The sequence below is a fragment of the Penicillium samsonianum genome (assembly GCF_028829775.1).
Source record: "Penicillium samsonianum strain IBT 33392 chromosome Unknown utg000003l_segment0_segment0, whole genome shotgun sequence".
NCBI classification, from domain to species: Eukaryota; Fungi; Ascomycota; class Eurotiomycetes; order Eurotiales; family Aspergillaceae; genus Penicillium; species Penicillium samsonianum.
In genome coordinates this window covers 7,796,842-7,819,949 of record NW_026643261.1, presented here as the reverse complement: position 1 = coordinate 7,819,949, position 23,108 = coordinate 7,796,842, and the positions used below count along the sequence as shown (strand labels likewise).

At 49.3% G+C, this 23,108-nt stretch overlaps 10 protein-coding genes across 10 annotated transcripts; 8 read left to right on the top strand and 2 right to left on the bottom strand.

Annotated features, from left to right (window-relative positions):
• Positions 1-20: 20 nt before the first annotated feature.
• Positions 21-686, top strand: N7471_006657 (uncharacterized protein; the record flags this gene model as incomplete). The annotated part of the gene is made up of 6 exons (XM_057279376.1): positions 21-23; positions 75-113; positions 171-204; positions 274-282; positions 348-448; positions 519-686. The coding sequence occupies 6 exons, from the start codon at positions 21-23 to the stop codon at positions 684-686; spliced, it is 354 nt and encodes a 117-aa protein (XP_057138986.1).
• Positions 687-1,766: 1,080 nt separating this feature from the next.
• Positions 1,767-2,141, top strand: N7471_006656 (uncharacterized protein; the record flags this gene model as incomplete). The annotated part of the gene is made up of 2 exons (XM_057279375.1): positions 1,767-1,984; positions 2,021-2,141. 2 exons carry the CDS (start codon positions 1,767-1,769, stop codon positions 2,139-2,141), a joined length of 339 nt encoding a protein of 112 aa, XP_057138985.1.
• A 1,025-nt stretch (positions 2,142-3,166) lies between these two features.
• Positions 3,167-4,607, top strand: N7471_006655 (triglyceride lipase; the record flags this gene model as incomplete). Its single annotated transcript, XM_057279374.1, has 9 exons — positions 3,167-3,177; positions 3,222-3,304; positions 3,356-3,596; positions 3,657-3,666; positions 3,881-3,953; positions 4,017-4,146; positions 4,204-4,440; positions 4,491-4,525; positions 4,582-4,607. The coding sequence occupies 9 exons, from the start codon at positions 3,167-3,169 to the stop codon at positions 4,605-4,607; spliced, it is 846 nt and encodes a 281-aa protein (XP_057138984.1).
• A 685-nt stretch (positions 4,608-5,292) lies between these two features.
• N7471_006654 (arrestin (or S-antigen), N-terminal domain protein) lies at positions 5,293-7,335 on the top strand (the record flags this gene model as incomplete). The annotated part of the gene is made up of 5 exons (XM_057279373.1): positions 5,293-5,505; positions 5,582-5,695; positions 5,749-5,961; positions 6,018-6,575; positions 6,628-7,335. The coding sequence occupies 5 exons, from the start codon at positions 5,293-5,295 to the stop codon at positions 7,333-7,335; spliced, it is 1,806 nt and encodes a 601-aa protein (XP_057138983.1).
• Positions 7,336-8,054: 719 nt separating this feature from the next.
• On the bottom strand, positions 8,055-8,963 carry N7471_006653 (uncharacterized protein; the record flags this gene model as incomplete). The annotated part of the gene is made up of 3 exons (XM_057279372.1): positions 8,055-8,229; positions 8,281-8,358; positions 8,407-8,963. The coding sequence occupies 3 exons, from the start codon at positions 8,961-8,963 to the stop codon at positions 8,055-8,057; spliced, it is 810 nt and encodes a 269-aa protein (XP_057138982.1).
• A 1,460-nt stretch (positions 8,964-10,423) lies between these two features.
• Positions 10,424-14,585, top strand: N7471_006652 (uncharacterized protein; the record flags this gene model as incomplete). The annotated part of the gene is made up of 3 exons (XM_057279371.1): positions 10,424-10,776; positions 10,836-13,256; positions 13,304-14,585. The coding sequence occupies 3 exons, from the start codon at positions 10,424-10,426 to the stop codon at positions 14,583-14,585; spliced, it is 4,056 nt and encodes a 1,351-aa protein (XP_057138981.1).
• Positions 14,586-15,193: 608 nt separating this feature from the next.
• nfr1 (putative AIF-like mitochondrial oxidoreductase (Nfrl)) lies at positions 15,194-17,340 on the top strand (the record flags this gene model as incomplete). Its single annotated transcript, XM_057279370.1, has 3 exons — positions 15,194-15,416; positions 15,487-15,577; positions 16,101-17,340. 3 exons carry the CDS (start codon positions 15,194-15,196, stop codon positions 17,338-17,340), a joined length of 1,554 nt encoding a protein of 517 aa, XP_057138980.1.
• A 216-nt stretch (positions 17,341-17,556) lies between these two features.
• N7471_006650 (DNA-directed RNA polymerase I subunit RPA43) lies at positions 17,557-18,726 on the bottom strand (the record flags this gene model as incomplete). Its single annotated transcript, XM_057279369.1, has 1 exon — positions 17,557-18,726. The coding sequence occupies one exon, from the start codon at positions 18,724-18,726 to the stop codon at positions 17,557-17,559; it is 1,170 nt and encodes a 389-aa protein (XP_057138979.1).
• Positions 18,727-19,020: 294 nt separating this feature from the next.
• Positions 19,021-20,211, top strand: N7471_006649 (J domain-containing protein; the record flags this gene model as incomplete). The annotated part of the gene is made up of 3 exons (XM_057279368.1): positions 19,021-19,065; positions 19,128-19,652; positions 19,711-20,211. The coding sequence occupies 3 exons, from the start codon at positions 19,021-19,023 to the stop codon at positions 20,209-20,211; spliced, it is 1,071 nt and encodes a 356-aa protein (XP_057138978.1).
• Positions 20,212-20,939: 728 nt separating this feature from the next.
• On the top strand, positions 20,940-22,672 carry N7471_006648 (uncharacterized protein). The gene is made up of 2 exons (XM_057279367.1): positions 20,940-21,613; positions 21,700-22,672. Exons 1-2 carry the CDS (start codon positions 21,225-21,227, stop codon positions 22,103-22,105), a joined length of 795 nt encoding a protein of 264 aa, XP_057138977.1. The 5' UTR covers positions 20,940-21,224; the 3' UTR covers positions 22,106-22,672.
• The last annotated feature ends 436 nt before the right edge of the window (positions 22,673-23,108 follow it).

Below are 23,108 nucleotides of genomic sequence, written 5' to 3'. Positions count from 1 at the left end.
CTTAGAGGTCTCTAGAAAATATGGTGAGTGATATATCTCGGAATTGGTGGCCAGCTGCTAACGGTGAACAACAGTCGGCTCAGAACTCCGCGGGCATTCAGACCCTCCTCGATGTAGGTCTTGGTTGTATATTGTGCGCAGCGTGGAGATACTAACCACGGGACTGTTAGGCCGAGAGAGAGGCCCAGAAGATTGTGCAGAAAGGTAAGTCCAGCTTATGCTTACCCCTCATCGCTGCCTATCACAGACACTAATACGTCACATTACATTTAGCCAGAGAGTGTACGCAATACGAACTTACCTGTCGCCATTCGTTCCATCGAACTAATTATTTCGCAACTATACAGACCGTACCCAGCGGATAAGAGACGCCAAGTCAGAGGCTCAGAAGGAGATCGAAGAATACAAGAGCCAGAAGGAAGAGGAGTACAAGAAGTTCGAGGGCGAGGTGAGATACAGCTCCTAAACGGCGGTTATAACAAGAGGTTTCCACAGTGCTAAGCTAACTGGTCCCATAGCACTCAAGCGGATACAAGGTATCCGAGGCGGAGGCCGACAAGGAAGCGGAGGTCAAGCTCCAGGAAATCAAGGAAGCCGGCAAGAAGCAGGGCGACAAGGTGGTCGCAGATCTCATTCGTGTGACGACCGACGTCAAGCCCCAGGCGTCTGAGAAGATCAAGGCATAATGTAGACATTCTGGGTTATCTTTTCTTTCCTCGCGTGAATGCGCTTGCATGTCTGTTCATCGATATCCAAATGTCGGACAATATCAATTTCTTTTTGGTTTAACCCTGTGTATATGAGGTGGATCAAGTATATATCACTTGTGTTGGAATACGCATGTTGTATTCCTATCCCATGGTGTTCCTGGAGGTCCTGCTTGAATCTAGGCCGGTCTGCAGCAAGTCTAATATTGACCATCACAGCCCAGTTATTCGTCCTTATTGACCCGGTTTACTCTAAGACTCTTGTGCATCGCTATGCTTAGGCAAGCTTCAAATACATCACCAGTCCACTAAGCCAGACAACACACCCCTGATATCCGTGTCTGTTCTTACTCGATACAAGGGGGCGGTAACGTGAGGCACAGGATGATTCAATGTGCTGCCGAACCCCTGAGAAAGTATCAGTACCCATCCCTGTTCAACAGATCTCAGGGCAACGAGTCACTCACGGTAACACATGCTGGCGCTAGTGGCGCTGTTGGTTTTAAGGGGTGTCTCTACCATTCAGATCCGTTGCTGGGGCTATATCAGTTACCTCATATTATATAAGGACATCCTGATTCATTCGACACAAGAGCATTTCAGACTTACAGCAATGTCGTGTTCCAAAAAGCCACCTCGTCCTACGTGTCTTTCTTCTGGGCCACTCCCTTCCCTTCCGCAGTTCGGTGGCCCTCACAACAGGCAATCACGGCGCAAGAGCAGACAATTACAGTTCTCACTATTCCTGCAGAGTCTGTCCGGTGGCAACAGCCTTGGAGTATGCCTTGACTACGTTATCCCATCGAATGGCCACAATTGCTGCGATATGAGAGACCAGCTGTGCAAGCATCAAAATAGCGTGCTTGTCAGTTATATCCACAATAAACATATCTGAAGGCAAGAAATGAGGCTCTCGAAAACTACAATCTTAAGAAGGTATAAAAAAGCCCTTGGGACGTTGATTTTCTCCAGATACCAGCAGCTTTATCCCGAGAATATTTTGTCTCCAGTCTACTTCTTCTCCGGTCATCTTGAGATCTGCAATCTCCGTGCTGAGAAATGGCAGTCGATATGGAGAGATCATATGGGTTTACCCTATGGCAGCCTACTGACGAGCAGGCCAGGTGCGAGTTCTACCGGTATTATGAGTCTTTGATCCGCTGGCGATTCCATGGCGGACCTTGTCTACAGTCAGATATGGATGCGCCAACAAAGCCATGGGGATCAATGGACTCGGAAATATGTTGTCGACTGTTCCAGCGTGGCGGTTCGCATTGGTGAGTTAAAAGAGACGCAATGATAGGATTGTTCAGGAGACCTGGCGACATCGCGGTCGAAGAATGGATTAGGGAGAAGGAACCGGGACAAGCCACCACAGACCTGCTACAAGAGATGAGGAGGTATTTGATCTTCATTTGTTCCAACAATCCGTGAGCGTCTCAAGTTTTGCCCATACTAACTAACCTCTGTCACAAATTAGATGCGCCCACTATTACGACTGCCCTCACGTCTTTGTGTTTGATTCAAATGGTGTGCTTATTGTCCAATTTCGAGCTAGTTCTTTGGATCATATTATAAGCGCACAGTGTGGCTCTGATCGCTATTGCATACCTCCCACGCGCCCTTTTGAGATGTTGGAAGCATATCAACAACTGGCACTCCATGGCTGGTATCGTGTATCGGCAGCATGGTCAAATCTTTGCTTCGACTTCATACAAATATTGGTCAGGAAGGCCGGTGTGGATAACAGGACGTCTTCACACTTTTGACCACCCAAAAGGATGGGTGCGCCATTTTCTCGTGAACGAGTTCAAGGCGCATGCATTTATCGGGCATGGTCTATCAAGAACGTGTTTATTATGCAAGGGCTTAACATTCGCATGGATGATATCGGTGGCCAGGCATTGGCACCTGGTTATTATCCTGTGCATGTCCGAATTGGTCACTGGGCGTGGGTTCATCCTCAAAGGGTGCCGATATGTGATACTGAAAATTGCTTTCAGTAGTCCCAGCGACTTGCAAGAACGGGCAGTCCGGTGGCATCTTACAGGAAGATTGCGATGCATATTTGATTTAGATAGTTCTGGCCCTAAATTGTTTGGTGGAATGGCCTCCAGCGTTTGAGATTCGTCTAATAGTAGAGGTTGGAATGATTGATTATTATTTGAATTATTTCTGCGTAAAAAAGGCGCTCATTATAGTGCATCAATTTTTGAAGAGTTAAATGAGTCCATAATTCTTTCCCTTTGCATAGGCAACGCTCTTGGTGGAAATAGACACTGGTGACTACACATCAGGGGTATAGTTCATGTTGGCCTGAGGCAGCAACACTGTTTTCCCGTTGCGTCATTCCGCGCCGGATCTCATTCGACAACCTATCTGCGGACGACGCAGAACAATGAAACATGCAATTTTTACGCCGAATGCACTCAAACGGTCTTCAATAACCTGCTACTCATATGGCCAGACTGTATGTCACACCAGCAAAAGGTGGTATCATGGGTCTCCACGCAGACCCAGACCAAGTCTCGAACCGCGATTAGAGGACCACGGCAAAATAATTGTCGATGAATACTCCATCATCCGTGATAATTATGGTTTGTTCCTTTTGACTTGAATGTTGTGGGCAATTGCTGACTCGCGACTAGCTGCGCCAAAATACCCTGTCGTTCTCGCCCATGGCTTGCTCGGGTTTGATGAACTGCGCCTTGCTGGCCCATATCTACCCGGTGTCCAGTACTGGCGTGGAATTAAAGAGGCATTGATGGCGCGAGGTATTGACGTTATCACGGCGACAGTGCCCCCGTCGGGCTCTATTGAGGCGCGGGCTGAACAATTGGCCCGAAATATCGAGGCCGAGGCTCAAGGGAAAGATGTTAATATCATTGCGTATGTTACCTTCATTTCCTGGTTACACATATCGACATATTCTGACTGATTTCTTTATAGGCATAGCATGGTGAGATCCCTCAATCATTGCGATAGAGTTAATGCTTATCCGTGATTAGGGGTGAGACATAACAAGAAGATCATACTATACAGCACAAACTAATTAATGGCTTGTAAAGTGGTCTTGATTCGCGATATATGATTAGTCACATACGACCGGAGAAGTTCAAAGTCTTGTCATTGACCACTATCGCGTCTCCGCATCGAGGTCTGGCACAGCATAGCTTTTCATTCGCCTTCCTGCTAACTGTCTAGCAGGCTCATCTGTGGCGGACTACGTACTTGATCAAATTGGAGGTTCGTCACTATTTACTCACTTCCTGAAATAACTTATGAGATAACATTTGTTGTTCTGTGCAGCCGATCGACTACCTCAGATCTATTATGCCCTTAATCGACTCAGTGTCGAGACAGGTGCATTCTCTCAACTAACACGAAAATACATGACCGAGACCTTCAACCCCAATACCCCAGATATGGATGATGTCAGGTATGCGCCACGTATTCTCTCCACTTTACGCCCTGCCCAGGTGCCAACATTCCCCAGATATTTCTCCTACGGAGCAGCAGTGGAGCCAAGTATATGGTCTGCCTTTCGGCTCTCGCACCGAGTACTTGCCGAGATCGAAGGACCCAATGACGGCCTAGTCAGTGTGTCTAGTAGCCGGTGGGGAGGCGATGCAGGATACAAAGGAACCCTTATGGGCGTGAGTCACCTGGACCTGATCAACTGGACCAACCGGCTTAAGTGGCTAGTCGGGGAAGTAACAGGCAACAAACGAAAGTCAGTTGATTGCAAATTGTATTTTGGGAATTATGCTGATTTTTATGCAGGTTTAACGCCATTGCATTTTACTTGGACATCGCAGGTATGTGTTACAGTATGATTGGGTTACTTGAGATTAACAAGCTGCTTGTTCACTAGACATGCTAGCAAAAGAGGGACTTTAAGAAAAGTAACCCCAGATATATTTGGACCCTCAGCCCTGTTGTGGCTGTTTCGGATTTGATATGGGAATTCTGGTGCCTGGAGTGGAAGTTCCCGGTATTTTCTTCCTATTCTTGCCTACATATGTACTATGTATGGACATATTTTTGTACAGTGAAATCAATATAGTAAATCTGTCAATTAGTAAAATAGACGATTAAATTTCACCATAATCTATTTACTATCTAAGTATGTAGCTATGGAAGAGTGTACAGATACAACCGTTGGAGCTATAGTTTCCGGGTACTAGCGGAATTGAGCCCGTGGACCCTTTGTCTTAGAAGTGTGGCTGTGACGTGACTGAGGCGCAGCATATATGCCTAATCCAATCTTCCAGCCTCCAGGGCTTTAATCCTGCAAAAGTCCCAGATCATACAGGGCGAGACTGCGGCAGTTGTATGTTGCTTGGCAATCAGTTGATCTGCGAACGCTCGAAACGTCATTCCGGGATCCTTCACATATAATCCGCATTTCCCCCCATATTACAGCCCCCACGGCATTTCTTCGCGATCCATACATTATTAGGATCTTCCGCGAGCTTGATAATCGTCGCATTGTTTTCCAGCGACCGCGTTTCCCCGTTTGACCCCTTCGAACGCCGCCACCAACCGAAGAGAGAGCCCCGCCAGGGCCCGGGCGCCCGCCGCCATGTCCGCAAATATCGTCTTGGACAGCCGCCATACCCATTACACAAACCTGGACTTCCTCAAAGGCAAGGTTGTGCTACAGCTACCCACTGAAGCAGCCATCGGGGCCATTCAGGTCAAATTGGAGTGCGAAAGCCGCACTCGTCTATCCGGTCCCAGGAACCCCCAAAATGTGCACTCGGACAAAAAGCGAACGGAGCTTGAGGTTCACAAGGTGAGAGGATGTGTTTTATCGTACCTATCGGCTGGATAAAATATTGGCTGGAGCATTGGTTAACCAACGAATGCAGATCTTGTACAAGGTTGCTACCGTCTTCCCGACACCAGGCGTGATGCAGAATGGGTCCCCTGCGCCTGCATATACTTTTGCCGCAGGGTTATATGAGTATCCTTTCGAATTCAAGGTAAATAGTCCATTATATGGCAGTTAGAACGAACACTTCTGACGCTCTACTAGTTCCCCTTCAATAATTCATGCAGCACCACCAACAGCATGCTCACCAATCTAAACTTTTCCGGGTTGAAAGTCGAGGTAGCTAAAGACACCAACCGACACGTCAGAAAGACTCTCCCGCCATCTTTAAGCGGGTTCCCAGGCGTGGCAGATATCAAATACTTCGTCAAGGCCACAGTCATCCGGCCGCAATTCTACAAAGAAAACATCAGATCGGTACGTGATATGCTCGGATAATACGCTCTCGTCGCACTCGCTAATCGATTTCTCAGATTGTACCTCTAAACTTTCTTCCAATCGAGCCACCAAGAGTCGGGAATCCTAATGAGGAAACCTACGCTAGGCGGCAACACCAATTCTCCAAAACACTCGTTGCGCCTAAGAAAAAGAGCATCTTCTCACGGGGATCTTCTGCACCCCAAGAGACATTCGCAGAGCCTCCTCGGGTGTCTGTGGATGCTAGACTTCCCAACCCGTCTATTCTCACGTGCAACGAACCTGTCCCCCTCCGTCTCCTCGCTAAAAAGCTGACCGACGGACCGGAAGTAATCTTTCTTCAGATGTTGCAGGTGGAACTAATATCCTACACGAAAATTTTGGCCCAAGACCTCACCCGCACTGAAAGCAACTCGTGGGTTATCATGAGCCGCAGCAATATGAGTATCGCGTTAGGCAAGCCAGAGGACCCCGTAGGCACTGATTGGACTATTGATCCAAACCTGTGGAATCGGTATCCCTTACCTAACTCGGTGGCACCGTCCTTTGAGACATGTAACATTGAAAGATCTTACGAGCTGGAAATTCGAGTAGGCTTGACTCATGGATTCCAGGTACGTTGAATCACCAACCCCTAGAGTTGTCTCTTGGCTGATCATGGCATAGCCTCAACTTATTGTTCTACCCCTGCGAATGCCAGTCAGAGTATTCTCAGGAATTGCTCCACCACAGGCCCTCCTGGATGCAATGGCCGCTGCATCACTTCAGCCATCATCAGCCACTAAACTGAAACCCCAGCCCAGCTTGCCAGCAGAGCCGGGAAGCAGCCGACCACCCATGCCACCACGGCCGACTGGCGAGCCTGTACCCGTCAATTCTGGTGATGTATACGACGACGCACCACCCAGCTACGAGGATGCCATGGGAGACCACCTGAGTCCAGTGGATGGACCACGCCGCGAGTATCACCCACCAGACGCCTCATCACAAACCCCAGTAGAATCTGGATCTGATTCCAAGTCCGCAGGCCAACCGGGTAAGGCGCTTGAGGATGGGCCCGCGGCAGAAGGATCCTCGGCGCCTCGTCTCCGAGGCAATCGTGCTTCCTCAGAGTCCTTCGATATGCTACCTACCACACCGCCGGAATCCCAATCTGGATCGCCTCCCGCATCCCCCGTGAGACGTCCAGCGAGCATGATGAAAATTTCTCGGAACACCGTTGATGAAGAAAGTCCGCCGCAATATGAGCCTGTTGCGGGGAATCAGCTCAACACCCCCCAAGCTGTGCAACGCCAGCCTTCACGAAATAATCTTCGTCCTATGAACTTGGGTGTTCCTAATCGGAAGCCTGTGCCACGAAGTCCAAATCCTTGAGGCTAATGGGCTCAATAGGTTGTTTGGTTTCACTAATTTGGTCATATTCTATCCTCTATCACGCTTAGTGTCCGGGTTTGAAATTAATTGGAGCTTCATGGCGCTTTGCCAGTGATTATTCCAGCACTCAAAGCATTACCCATCAAACAAACTGCGTTATTTCTACCTTCGAACTCGATACCCCATCAATTTCCAGTGTTGAAAAGTGTTATTAAAGCTATCTTGTTCTCGAAATTCATAACAGGTCTATGGAGGCGTTATTGTCAAAGGTATCTTTATTTAACTCGTCTGGTGTAACGCCTGTTGAACGCGATAATTTGTTTACATACACTTGGTCTGAAGAATGGGCCCAATTCAATGAAGCCGATATCATAATGCGCATCATCCCAGTATAGAAATAGGTTTGTTTACGGGAATGTCTTACGCACATTATCCATCCACACTCTCATGCAAGGTGTAACAGCCGCCAGCAATGAGATCGACGTCTCCTTTATTTCAAGGCAATCGGAAGGGGATACCACAAGGCTGCTGGTACTGTGATACTGTGGAAGCCAAACTTCGAGAGTCAAAGCTTTTAGCATATATGCCCAGGTGGGTTCTAGGTGAGATGAAGATCCTATATATAGATGAGAGCACCTTATCGCAGAGCCCAAGTTAATAATCAAAGGGACAAGAAAGGTAGTATTCGTCTATCATAGCACTCGGTGTGACCATAACTCCTACCACATGTAGCCGTGCTCGTCTTCCTTCCAATCCGCTTCGTTGCTTTCGATACCTGACAAAATAACACGGATGTGCCCGTATGGGAGGGCAAGTGCAAATCGATAAAAGAACCCATCTTCCCACTTCTGCGGTTCATCGGGACGATATGCGAACCTAAACCCGGAGATGTGCCTATAGAGTGTTAGATAATACTCCCCTATTTCGAAGTTAGTATATGCATACATCTGACCAGAAGATTCGTCATAGATTATTTTAGATGGAGTGGCCATAAGTGGCATAAACCCGAATTGCAAAAACCTCCTATTTAATGTTAGCTGGAAGTCACCACAATAGGCTTCGTGAACATACGTGAACACCTGACGAAACTTGTCACGGATGGCTTCTCTCTCATCAAAGGGCTGACGCCAGAATTTGATCAGATCCAAGGAATCACCAGCAACCTTTTCATATACAATGTAGGTAACAAAGCCCCCAGGAACCATTTCGTCTTCCTGTTGCTTACTTTGCCGATAGCCAAGTAGTTTAGGGACGACCTCACATCCGAGCATCATAAAAGACTTCAGGGCGACTAGTTCTTTGTTCCCTGGGTACTCGACGGCCTGCCTAGCCCGAAGGCTTGCCTTCTTAAATTCGGTTCCAGTATTAGGTACTTGTTGGTGGATACGCATGAAAGCGAGCTTGGCTTCGTTACCGGCACCGGCTGGGCGACAAAGGAACTTTGCTGAAGTGTCTGAGATGCCAATACCATCGGTGACCTCTTTTTGGGTCAACGGACCTGGATTCTCTTCCAGCTTCTCGACAATTACCCAGGTCTGGGCGGGGAAGTGAAGCGGTTCTTCGGTAACAGCGTCAAGCGTGATCTCAGTCCCTTCAAGGTCGGTGAGATATTCGAGGGGATATTTCATGTTGGTTTGACTATCAATGTGGAGAGAAGAGGTATCTTGATGAGGATACGTGACGGAACCAACGGAGTGATTTGGGTTAGGTGTCACTCAACATCATATTTACCATTACAAATTACTACATAGGCACCGCCTAGGCATCTAGGCAGATTCACAAATAAGTTGCTCATTTATGCAGTCCATATTTGCTTTGCTTGCATTTCTGCCCTATAACATTCTCTTTACTCTAGTGCATATTGACAGGACAAAGGGAAATGGGTTGTGGAACGAGCTTTCAAAATGCCTGGGACGTACCTACATACATTAATACACTGCAAATTAGGTTTTACAGTTATAGTCGACCCTCGCTAGATTATCGAAGTAGTTTTGATACATACAAGAATCTATATGAAGACAAAACCCTTAGTGTGTCCCAGAAGATACTAATTGGGAATAAACATAGGTGCTCTTGCCAAGACTGATTGCTCTCCTACGTGATCTGATCCGCCTAAATCCTTTCAAAAGCAGCAGTGTGCTCATCTCCGGCAACAAGTCATTTTTAGCTGCTTATAGTTGATTCTAGGGAGTTTGAGAGACATGGCTAGAGATACTTGCAAGTGTCGTCAGGCTTTTTAGAAGTAATGTACAGCTCCTTTTGCAAGTAATGTGTAGAGTAAATGGGGCAGGTCTTCACTCAGATAGGATATATAGGCGATTGGGCCAATCAAACTATGTCCCTATGTGTAGGAACTATAGTGTATATCTTATTTGATTACTTGAAGGTTTATTGTTGACCACCAACAGGAGAAAGACCGCGTCTTCTGATTCGTTGGATCGGCGAAATGTCATACAATTAAACCCATCTTATACTCTATGTCTTCTATGTCGTGACCTTCTGCCCTATATCTGCAGAGTGACCGGATTTGAGACGTTATCTTGAGCAATCGTTAGAGAGGCGTAAGACTACATTAGGTATTATTTATCTACATGGAAAAGCCGTTTTGCACACTTCAAGCCGTTTTTACCGCCTATACTCTAGCTACATACAACATCAACAAGAGAGAAAATATTTACCCATCTAAAAAGACATCTAAAAAGACATCTAAAAAACCATAGCAAGGCCGCATGAGCCACTATTCTTGTTTATTTCCCTACACTTCTGAAGAATGAGCCGAATTCAATGAAAGCCCATATCATCCCCGTATAGAACAAGATGTGCGCTATTCCAAAAGCGGCTAGCGTATCCTCCACGCGGATTGAGCTCTGATCAGTTGCTTTCCTCTTTCACTCGAGCATATGTCCAATCCTATGGGCATCTGTCCTCACATTGAATATTAATCGAATCTGTTAGACCAGCTCGGACCAACTGGATTAACCCCGCACCGAAATATTACCTCCGAGTACTCGACTCGAAACTTCCCAACAGCAACACGAAAAAGTCCATTCACCGCGTCAATGATTTAGCTCGCGACTGACCATCCACCATGCGTCTCCACCTTGTTATCTCGCGCCATGGCCTGCCGGTCACACGCATTCTCTGGACGACGACTTCGTCTACTTCTGTACTAGGCGAATATGGAACTCAACGCCCGGCATCAACCGCAGCTGTCGCATCGTCTCGCACCCCGAACATCGCCTTCTCGAATGGCGGGTACACGGTCGCACAACTCCTCGAGGATGTGAACGAAGTTGTGCCGCTGGAAACTGAACCGAGTGTCTTTGATGCGGAGTTCAGTGGCCAGTGGGGATTGGAAGATTATGTTGTCGAAGTTGCTGGTTCGGAATGCCTCCATTTTATGGAGGTTGATGGCTTGCTCCGAGATGGAGACGAAGTTGTGTATGTGCATCTAACAACTGTTCTAATACCGTACACTGGGCTAATTTCATGTCTTCTAGTATTCGTGCCCTTCAATTAGCAGACCTCCGGACCAGAAGGCTGTGTGGTCGCCACCAAATTACTGCCGAGGGCAAGCATTTGATCGACGGCGTGCCTTTCGGGTCACCATTCTTGAAGAGAACTACCTCTACACGACCTGCAATTACCATACCCCCAAGGAAGAAACGGCGTACGGTTTTTTCCGGCTGGGAGCACGCTCCAGAGTTTGTGACCGAGGAAGTACATGCCGACGAGGAATGTGATGGAGAGTGGCTTCCGCCTCCAAACACCGGGTTCGGAAAGGAGCTTTCTATCATGCCCGCCGAACATGAAGAGTCCCTGGGCACAGTTATTCGGCATCCTGTTGATCACACCGCGGAATCTGACAGTGAAGCGGATATGTCTGAGATGCCTGAAATTGAGGAAGATGAATTGGAGAGCGAACTCCAAGCGCTCAAAGAGGACTTTGAAGAAGCTTCTCAATTTGTTGATATCAGGAACCAGACTCGAAATGCCAGTGGACACCCACTACGTGCTACCTCGATAGTCAAGCGACCAACTTCCAAGGGGTCACTTGCAGCTGCCTCATCTCTTTCCAGCAAACGGTCTCGCGCAGATGACTCATCTCCCAGGACCTCCAAGGCTGTGAGATTCAATAAGGGAGATGAGCAGGAGGATGAGGATATGCCTGATCTCCCACAAGTTCCGCAAGCCCCACAGGTTGAAAGTGCTGCTGAAATTTCCGTTTCTGATTCTTCTGATTCTTCTGCGTCTTCCTCAGACAGCGACTCTGATGATTCTGAGGATCATGATTCTGACGATGATGATTCTTCGAGCGAGGTGGAGCCTGCGGCGGAGGCACCTGATTCTGGTTCATCCTCAAGCTCTGATTCATCTGATTCATCAGACTCTGATTCCGAGGAGGAAGCCGCCCCGCCTATCGAAAAGGTGCAACAACCGGTTTCTGTGGGCGCTCCTGGTGAAGGGTCCATACGCACCAAAAAGAGTAACAACCGCATCAAACTACGCCGCCGTCTATCTAAGCTCAAGGAGCTAGGCGCTCTCCCCCAACAAGCAGGTTTCGATGCATTGCGGGAGTGGGAAGACAGTCACGGAGGCTGGCATACCCCGGAACAATATCCTATCCCGGAGCCATCTGTGCAACCTCAACAACCTGTGGAACCGGAACAAGAACCTGCCGAATCTTCCAGCAAAAAGCAAAAGAGAGAGAAAAAAGAACAGGAGCAGAAAGAGTTCGAAGCCAGGCGCCAGAAACTGCTTCGCGATCTTGCGTCAGGTAATGGTGTTGATGTGGACGAGACATCGGAGAAGGAAAATGTCCCGCCCGCTGCATCCGCCGTTGCAGAGACACGTATTTCAGAAGAAGTGCCCGGTAAGGATCAGCAGGAGCAGGAACCTTCGAACCGACGTACCCTGGACATCTCCAGCTCACGACGCATGCTGTTCGGATCTCTGGGAATGCGAACCCCGAAGACCAAGGAAGACGAAGAAGAAACACGGAGAAAGCTCGCTGCCAAAGCTAGTGCATGCGGGCGCCGAAACAAACCTTCTAAGCGAGAAGCCCAAGAAGAGACCGACCAGATGCAAGAGGATGAAGATGCGTCCGACATTGATTGGCAAAACAAGCTTGTCATCCGTGCTGTCGAGTGTCTCTATCCCCAAGTTGATATGACCGCGCCTCCTTATCCTTTTGTTCAACGTTGGGATCAAGAAGCCAATGCATTGATCCGTGAGCTCAAAGGCCCCAACAAGAAGCGGAAGAGAAAGCAGCGTGTTCAAGTCTACGAAGGATATGAGGAGCAGGAGGAATACGATGAAAATGGGAATTATTACGGCCAGGATGGCCAAGCTAATCAGGAGGGTTATTACGAAGGTGAAGCCGATCCCCAATATGAGGGCCATTGGGAAGGCGAAGCTGCTCCTTACTATGAAGGCCATTATGCAGGCGAGGCTGAAGGAGATCAGATCAATTATGACGATGCTCCTGAACCCGAACAAGCTACCTTCGATGACCTCCCTTCCATTCCCGCCGACATGAGTTCTGTTCCTGATTTGACTGAGAGCGAGGCGAAGGTCGGCGCAATCATTGCATTCCGGCAGCTAGACATGTCCAAAGCCACGAACTGGCAGCCTCAGATGTCTGAGTACCGAGTAGCTGAGGTGCGCTCTGTTAAAGACCATGGATTGATTAATGTACTACTGGCCAAGCGAGACCGAAAGCCCCGATCAGCATCCAGCGAGTATGACGAGCCCCGTCAATTCAGCAAGTTTGAAGTACCAGACCTAGCCAACGACGAGGGGGAGGATGACGGCTATCGCGAGCTTGCCTTTGCGGAACTCAGCGATCCGAAGCTTCTCCAACCCGCAGCACAGTCGGGTGCGGAATCTGAGGACCAGAACAATACTCGAGAAGGTAGCATGTCAGTGAAATAAACTCTGGTTAACGGCTCATGCTTACGTGTCCAAGTGTCTCTGTAGTTCAAGAAACCGTACCGAACGCCCAACCAGCCTTTTCTGAAGAAATGTACCTTGACGACACAACCTTTGTCACCATCGGAAATGAAGTCAGCCGTCTTGAATCCCCTCGCGAATCCCCGGGAATGCCCGATGAACCTATCCAACAAACCCCTGGCAGAAGCGTGCCGCATATCCAAGTCCAGAGTGGATCTGATCAGCGCGGTGTTACTCCTCCGATCCCTTCGCCTTCTTTCACTGGGTTTCACTCTGCTCGATCATGGCAGCAAATGACCCCTGGTGTTGAGCTCAGCCGCGAGCTTGAAGGTCATACCCTCATCGGAGGAGACACGCCATCTGCTCTAGTCAACCGGGACGAGGATCCTTCCGTGTTGTCATACGCTTCTGCAAATCAATCCTTCGCAGATGATCATGAGGACCAACAAATGTCTGAGCATCAAGAGCATGAACGACAGGTTGTTAATGAAAATCTCATGCGGCCTGGCGAGTCGGGTGGGAGCGGTCCTCAGTCTGGCTCACTTTTGTCCACCATTGACCGTAACGGTAATGATGGTGCGTCTGATTCGGAATCTTTGTTTGTGAAAAGAGATCCGAAGAGCGAAAAGCACAGTGCGACTCCCAATAGCTCCTCCGAATCGTGGAGAGATCTTTTGAACAGATTAAGAAGTGGACCATCGGAGCCAGGCGATTCACTCGTCGCCAGCGAAGGGGACAACAATGAAGACAACAGCGGCGGCAACAACAACAACGAAGACAACAACAGCGAAGGCGACATCAGTGAAGACAACAACAGTGAAGGCAATCAGACTCCCGAGCGGTTGGAAGACAGTCTGCAGCACTCCTACCTGGACCTCAATTTCTCGCCGCTTGACTCCCCACGGGCATCCAACTCGCGCTCTCCCAACCCACTGATGAGTGCCCAACAGGATGCGCAGGCTCAAAAACAAGCCTCATTCCCTTCGCCATTTGAACAGGATTCCCCCGCCACATCTACTCGCTCCAAACTCTCCCAGCGGGTGCACGAATCCGCCTCCGCCTCCCAAATCCCCGCCTCCCAGGGATCCGAAGTGATTGACCTCACTTCCAGCCCGCGTGAATCACCTGAACCCAGCGCCTCCAAATCTGCAGTGTATGGGAAGTCACAACGTGCAGAGGACATTCCTCGCTCGTCTGGACGTCCACCCCGAGCTTCTACGGGAAGACTCCAACACATGGTGGAAGTGAGCATTAGTCCTTCCAGTCAGAAGAAGAAGCGCTCGTCACGAAAGTTCTGAAATATGGCTGGATTATTTGTTATTAAAAGTTGAAGAGATATTAGATGTACTGTTAGTATTTTACATTCGTCTGTATATGTACGGACGCAGAGCGATGGCGTCTGGGAACTTGCACATTCATTTTTATTCCTGGACATTATTTTATTTCGGCTCAAGATCAATACAAGATTAATTCTGAATGCTGTTTGCAGATCATGACAAAATCCTGCCAGTGATTGGTTGCATTCATATATATACATATGTAGTGATGTCATGGTAGTTGTAGTTATATACTTCAGGTATTGCACGCACATATCTCACATCTTCAAAGCATTGCAGTCAATGGATTGAATTAACAAAGAAACTGACTTCATATTAAAGCAATTTCTTCTTCTATCTTCCCTTTTCTCCCCCTAACCATGTACCGTCAACGTACGTGGCCATCTATCCAAGTATCCCGGCGGTGTAACTGCATCTCGTCATTACGCCATATTCCCTCACCCCGCATATCCAGCTTACTCTTGACCTCTTCCTCTTCTTCTTCTTCTTCTTCTTCTTCCACCCGTTCAATTTCTACTACCAATCTATCTCCATTCAAGTCAATCCAATCCAAACGCAATCTATCCACAATGTCCCAAGAATACAAGTTAAAAGACATCACCTCCTTCGCATCCCTCAGCTCTCTAGACAAGGTCGAGGCTGAAATCGAGGGCATTGAGGATGGGAAGGTTCTCCTCGTCAAGCTAGACGATAAAGTCCATGCCCTCAGCCCGCGGTGCACGCATTACGGAGCACCGCTGAAGAATGGCGTTGTTACTGGAGATGGAAGGCTGACATGTCCCTGGCACGGAGGTGAGTTTCTTTGTTGTGTTTCTTTCCTAGGAAAAAGAAAAGAACAAAGAGCTAACTACTATATATACAGCCTGCTACAATGTCACAACTGGCGATGTTGAGGACGCCCCAGCCCCAAACGCGCTGAACAAGTTCGAGGTCTTCGAAAAAGAAGGCGGCGTGTACATCCTTGCTAAAGAGGAAGATGTCAAAGCAGGACAGCGCAATCCAGTTGTGAAATGCAGTGTATCACAGCCGAAGGAGAAGGTTGTTGTGGTTGGAGGGTAAGTCACAGGTTTTTTTACATCATCACTGTGCACATTTCGCATGATATATTGAACTGCCCGGTGTGATTGTATGGATGGGCGGGCATTTGGCCAAGCGGTAGTCGTTGGCGACGATTGGCGCACCGCCTGTTTGGAACCCGTCCATCCTCAGCTCGAGTGCCGTTTGATCTCGAGCTGCCGGATCGCCCCCGGGCGATGACTTTTTTATTTTGCTCCTTTTTTTTCGGTGCTAGCGCCAGTGCTTCACGGTGCTTCACGGTCCTTTCCCACTCCTTTCACGGTGTTTATAGGGTGCTTTATATTGCTTCACGGTGCTCCCACCAGCGTGCTCCTAGTGTGCTCAGTGTGCCCCATGTCCCCTACGCCATATGCAGCTCTTTCTATATTCAGATACTTAACCGATACTAACACCAAACAGAGGAAGCGGAACTCTTGGCCTTATTCAAGCCCTCCGCGAGCTCAAATACCCTGGGGCCATTACAATCATTTCCCAAGAGCCCGATCTAATCATAGATCGAACCAAGCTATCCAAAGCCCTAATCACAGACCCAGCCAAGATCCAATGGCGGCCACGAGAGTGGTATGCCGAAGCCGCCATAGAAACCATCACAGATGAAGTGACCGCTGTGGACTTCGAACAGAAATCCATCTCCACGAAATCCGGCCAGAACATCTCTTACACCAAACTAGTCCTAGCAACAGGCGGCGTGCCACGCAGACTCCCGCTCCAAGGCTTCAAAGGCGAACTAAACAATGTCTTCACCCTCCGCACAATCCAAGATGTGCAATCAATCGTCACAGCCGCCGGCCAAGAAAAAAGAAACATCGTGGTAATCGGCAGCTCCTTCATCGGCATGGAAGTCGGCAACGCGCTCTCAAAAACCCACAACGTGACAATAGTAGGCATGGAAACCTCCCCAATGGAGCGCGTAATGGGCACGAAAGTTGGCCGCATCTTCCAATCAAACCTAGAAAAAGCCGGCATCAAATTCAACCTCTCAGCAAACGTGAGCCACGCAACACCCTCCCCCTCAAACACCCACACCGTCGGCGCAGTCCACCTAAAAGACGGAACAACCCTCCCAGCCGACCTCGTCATCCTAGGCGTCGGCGTCCGTCCAGCAACAGACTTCCTCCGCGACAACAAATCCATCACCCTTGAAAAAGACGGTTCTATCAAAACAACCTCCCATTTCCTCGTCCCAGGACTGCAAGACTCTGTCTTCGCTATCGGCGATATAGCAACATACCCCTACCACGGCCCTGGCGCTGATCCTGCTGGCTCGCCAGTCCGCATCGAGCACTGGAACGTCGCGCAGAATGCGGGACGTGCGGCTGCGCGCGCCATCGTGCATGCGCAGCGTGGGCCGTTGTCGTCTCTGAAATATAAGGCGTTTATTCCCGTGTTTTGGTCGGCGCTTGGGGCGCAGTTGAGGTACTGTGGAAATACGATTAAAGGGTATGATGATGTTGTTTTGCAGGAGAAGGGGGATGGGAAGTTTGTTGCGTTTTATACGGCTGGGGAGACCGTTGTTGCTGTTGCTACTATGGGTGTTGATCCGGTTATGGTCAAGTCTTCGGAGTTGATGAGGGTTGGGAAGATGTTGGGAAAGGGGGAGATTGTTGGTGGTGCGGATGTTTTGGCTGTTAAGGTCTAGGTGGGATATGATGGATTTGATGTTTGGATATTAATGGATATTAATGGATATGTTGTCGGAAAATAGTTTGGAATGAAATGTTTTCTTTAAATGTTCAATTGGCATATACACGTTCGAAGCGGAAAATAAGAACAAGCAAACCGGAACGCCATCCAGGATGTAGTCAACAGTGATGTATGATATCGGTGCTCATGCAGACATGTATGCAGAGCGAATTTATTCGTCCTTGCTCTTCTTCGACTTGGAAGACTTGGACTTCTTCTCTTTCTTTTCGGTATTTTCGGTCTTCTCCTTCTTCTCTTTCTTCTCCTTCTTTTCCTTCTTCTCCTTCTTGGGGCTGGGCTCAAGATGCACATCCACAGTCGAGAGCTCCTGCACCGCCGACGCCGCCGGGACATCCATCACGGGAATAGAGCCAGAGACCTTCTGAGGCGACGAGAAAAACGACAGAGGCAAAGACTGTCCCTGGCGCTCAGACTCAGAGAGCCTCTCCTCCTCCTCAACAGAAAGCATAGTTCCCTCAATACTGAGGAAACCGCGATCCCGCTCAGAACCAGGAATGACATCCACATCAACAACACGGAAGCGCACAGAGCCATTCACTCGGTGTCCAGAAACAGACTGGAAATAACCGGTGTGAGACTCATCTTCCTCCTCACCGTCAATGGCGATCTCCTCGGCAGAAAGCGAAGCAGGCTTGAAACATTCCTTCTCGGCGTCGAAATCCGCCATATCCCGATCTGAGGCCGAGTCGTCATCAGTCAAAGCCGGCGTCTCGGCCTCCTCACCAGGCGGAACCCACTTCCAGTTCGAGGGCAGACGCTTGCGCTCAACGCCGACAGAGAACAAATTAAACACGACAGCGCCGAGGAATCCCTCTGACTGCACATTCACCCATCCATCAAGGGTCTGTCCGCGCTTCGGCCGGAACACCAGGAACGTGGCCGTCAAATAGACGTACAAGACACCGTACTCGTCCGCTGTTGTGGCGAGTGTGAGCGGCTGCGGGTTCAGATCCGAGGAAGAGCGAGGATTAGCCGGCGGCTTGCTGGAAATCGAGGCATTGGAGTAAGCCAGGACGACGCCCTTCAGCGGGGGGAAGTAGGTCAGGAGCAATGGCGAGAGATGCTCTGCCAGCAGCGAGGCCAGCGCGTGCGTCGGCGAGATGGAAATGGGCGACAGGGGCAGGTAGAGGGTTGCTGTTGTGAGGGTGAAGGGGGACTCGGGATTGGAGTCTGTGACTTGTGGAGTTTTTGAGGATGGGGTTTGCTTTCGCTTTTTGGATGGTGATGATACGGATGCGTCCTTGTTTTTGGATTTGCGCTTGCGCTCTGCGTCCGCTGTGCGCAGCGGCAGGTTGTCGATTTCCATTGCGTCAATTGCCATCGTGGAGGCAATTTGGGCGCTCCACGGAGCTTGTCGTGTCGATGTGGAGGGATTGGAGTGCTTCTTTTTTTTCTTTGGGCGTCGAGAACTTTTTTTTTTCATTTGGCTTTTGGTATGACGAGATGGGAAGGCGGTGGAGTTGGGCGGTGACGGGGCGTTAAATGGCCCCCCCGGGACTATTTTGGGGTCGATTGTAATCGCCAAGTGGCGCTTAGGATCTTTCTTTTATCTTTACTGGTTTCTTGTTTGATATGGTGCAGTTTGGATTATTCAGGGGAAATTGATTTACTCGCCATGTCGTCCCTTCTGCCTTTCTTCGGGTGGGCTGTTCTTCCCAATGTGAGCGGAGCGCGATGCGGAGCTATACAACACGTGGAATGAAGCTGATATATGAATGACAGTATGCCACATCATTCCTACAAAGTGTCTACTATGGCATAACCATACGCGCTGGCGAACCCAAGCCACTTCCTCAAACTCCGCGGTACGAGCGTCATCGTCGCCGTATCTTCATCTTCGTGATCACCAGCTACCTTCTCTACACGCTCTACGAAACCTTCTACCAAGTACAGCTTGCAGGCGATTACTACCAAGCTCTGGGTGTATCGCCATTTGCCGATGAACGCGCAATCAAGTCGCGATTCCGCCGCCTCGCAGCTCAATATCACCCCGACAAAGTCGGGCTGGACAGCGGGTCCGATGCTTACTTCCTGTACCTTCGACAGGCGCAGGAAACATTGGTGGACCCGGTGAAGCGATTTGCGTATGACCGGTTCGGGGCAGATATGCTCGGATGGGGGGAGCAGAAGACCATGCGAGACTTCCTGATGACCTCGTTGGTCAAGTCGATCGTCCCGCAATACATTGGCGGGTTTATCACAACGCTTGTGCTTAACTGGCTATGGTGGGCGAATTGGGGCCGTTACGTGAGTACACAATATCATTTCTGGAAAAGGTTCAATTGCATAAGCTGACTGTTGTTAGTGGCGCTTCTATACCTTCGCCGCAATGTTGACACTCGAACTTGGCTTGATTACACATCCCCAGGCTGTGTTCATGCCTACCACATACCTTCCCGTCGCGCTACAAGCTTGGCTCCCTAAAAACTCATTCTACCTCCTCCCCTTCCAGATCCTGACGCTAGCACGCCGCGCCTCCATCATGCTGCACATCTTCATCTCGCAGGCCGCACCGCCCACCGCCAAAGTTGCTGGGAATGGGAATGGCGATAAGATACCGCCGCAGACTGTTCAGCGGATCGGAGAGTTGATTCAGTTGACGCGCGGCACGGATATGGAGGCGACGCGGACCCTGCAGATGGGTCTAGCTCCTTTCCGTGGTGACTGTGAGAGTGTATCGACGCTCCGGCGGGGCATGAAGGAAGGGCTGATCCTCGGCGGGGTGCGGTCCAGTCCTGAGGTGCAACGTGCCGTGGCACAAGTGGTTGAACGACGCAAGGCTGAGGGTGACAGTAAGCGTGATTGATTGGATTTCAGGTGTAGACTTGAAACTAGAGGTTAGATGGTTGTATATTACATGTTTCAAGATATTCCAAGGTTGTATCCATGAATTCTTTGTAATCGACAAGTATACGAATTTTTGGCGTTCATCTGGACGATCCCTTGGCACTGTCGCGTAATTTGGCAATTCTTCTGGTTCACCCGCGGATTAATTGGCGAAGTTCAAGTTTCCGAAGTGGCAACCCATAAAGGCCGTAGGGGCTTTGTGAGAAGACTCGTGATACCCTCACCAGATCTGTTGAGAATGGGTCCACCTGGACTTGATCTGAAAGAGATGTGAGTTTTCTCTGTTTGTAAAAGACAAAAAAAAAGGCGCATCTCTCGAAACATCATGCGGTCAGTGAGTTATTTTCGGGACGCAGCGGGTGTGGAATGAGATCCATCAACGGGTCAGGGTTGGGGTATTCCAAGGTTTGTATATTGGAGATGGATCAGAATGTCGAGTTTCTGTCTAAGTAAGAGGAGGGAATACCCAGATGTGAGCTCGAAGATGAAGACCTCAACATTCACAGATACAATAATAGTCAGCAAGAAAGTCAAGAATAAATAAAAAGAAACGAAGCTGTATATGTGTAATGAGGTATTGTATTGTCACAGACACGTATCAAGCTCTCCCCGTTGGTCCCGAAGTGGCTGGGCCAAGTTTGTAATGACAGTACACCGAAGTCCACACCTTCAACACATCCCCTGTGCTTCATGGCTGAATGAGTTTTTTTCTACGATGAGAGGGCCCACGATCCCTTTTTACTTCGCCCCTTCCTTGTCCTTTTCCCTTTCCCCTTCCCCTTCCCCTCCATCTTCCTCACCCCGGACTATGCGATCGACTACACATACTTCTTCTACATCTATAAGAGACGGGCGGTAGAGACACACACCACGTCACGGTGAATTGCCTTCACTTCCGTCACCAGAATTCCCCTCTCGACCATCTAACCATATCCGGTACCCTCAATCTCATTTCACCCCCCATCACCCATCATGCCCGCCGCCACTCCAAATGGTCGCTCCCGCGCTGGAGCCAAGAATTCCTCCAACTCCTTGATGGTGATTCTCAAGCTGTCTGGAGATAATCTCCAGCAGTTCGCCAGCCCCAAGATCAAGAGCCAAAATAATACCCCCAACATCAAATCCAACGACAACTCCTCACCAGCTTCATCCGCCGAGCTCCCTACCGTCCGTCCATCTTCTGCCGACAATGGCTCCGACGCCGATGCCATTTCTACACCCGCCACAGGGGCGACTGCAGACGATACACCGCGTCGGAAGGGTGTTCCGGGTCCCAAGCCAGGCAACAAAAGAACAAAAGAACAAACTGACCCTACTGCAAAGTCACGGGGACGCCCTGGCCCCAAGAAGAAACCCAGACTGTAAGCAAACCTGACATACTCTCCATTGCAAAACCACAATGCTAGAAAAAAAAAACCGTTAAATGCTAACATATCATCTATCTTAGTGATGAAGGCGACGCCACTAAAATCCCAGCCGCACAGCGCCTGGGACCAAAAGCCAATACGGGAGCCATCAACGCCGGTCTGCGCGCGCTAGACCGCACCGGAGCCGCGTGTCGCAAATGGGAGCGCAAGCCCCTACAGCTACGCAGCTTCACCGGCATTATGTGGCAACTCCCCTCCTGGCGCACACCGGGTATGTCCAAGTCCGATGGCTCGGTCGATGGCAAGGTCTCAGCAATGGAAAGTGGCGACAGCGACACCAAGCCCATGCTCCATGCCCCCGGCACCGACACGGCCAATGGCAGTAGTGCTGTGCCTAGTGAGAAGAGTAACTCCGGGGATGGCGATGTCACCCCTGCTTCTCATCTAGTCGAGCCCTCGTCGCCGGCCATTGCTATGGCAGCCTGAATATGACTGTGACGAGTTCGAATGGGGTTTCGTGCTGTACTTATAGATTTCGCGCGTCTACTGTTTCTTTGTTTTGGGTTTTATGTCGGGGTTGGGTTTGGCGCTGGGGGGAACTGTTTATGGCTAATGGCTTTTCGGCACGAGGGCTTGTTTTTTTTATGTGCACGGGGTTGTAGCCGGGATCTGGCTTATTTCACTCGGTATGTGTGTTCTGTATTATAGCCCTTTTCTTCTTTTTTGGCTGGTATCAGCTATGTTTTTCTCTTCTGTTCGAGGATCTTTGCTCTGGGAGCATAACGCAGTTAATTTCTCTCAAGTTCTCGGTGGTTATACTCGATGGTATAGGGCTATATACTTGGATCTACCTAGGTACCTAGTACTTGGAGGTATACATCTGAACAAAGTCCTTGTCTGCCCGACTCCTAGTAACACAGTAGCCGAGCCTTTAATGTCTAAGTCCACATCAGCTCGTGACATTATACTCTTCTCCCCTCTTTTCGTTCTCATCCTTACTCCATGCAATATCCGGATTCCCCTTTCCCCGCAATCTGTGCACCGAGATTATTGATTTTCTCTCTAGTTATTTCGCTATGACTAGGCTCTACACGTTTCTTTTATTTTAGAATTTCGGATCTGACGGCTTCGTACTTGTCTTTGAATAGAATAGTGAGGTCACGACGTGGTAAGATCTGCTGCTTTCGGACCTGTCACGCAATGTCCGCACTGCGAGCATCTTGTTTCCACGCACCTGTGTGTCACAAACACGTCTTATTCCCACGCACATTACACAGTAGCTTCAGCTACCACGCACTAAGTGCTGCTATATCCACACACACTACCTACGGAGTACTACAATCGCTAATGCTTACTACCACGCACTTACAGAACCCCTCAAGTTAGTAGCGCCAGTCTCCAAACGAAATCAGAAGTGTGGACCCCCAAAGCCAGAAACGAACAAACAGAAACGAGCAAACAGAAACGAATAAACAGAAACGGTGGCCTT

Bases quoted from the DNA above. Each gene is read 5' to 3' on its own strand.
- N7471_006648 (XM_057279367.1), top strand. From the start codon at position 21,225: ATGCCCGCCGCCACTCCAAATGGTCGCTCCCGCGCTGGAGCCAAGAAT. The intron at 21,614-21,699 runs GTAAGCAAACCT...CATCTATCTTAG, and splicing joins CCCAAGAAGAAACCCAGACT to TGATGAAGGCGACGCCACTA.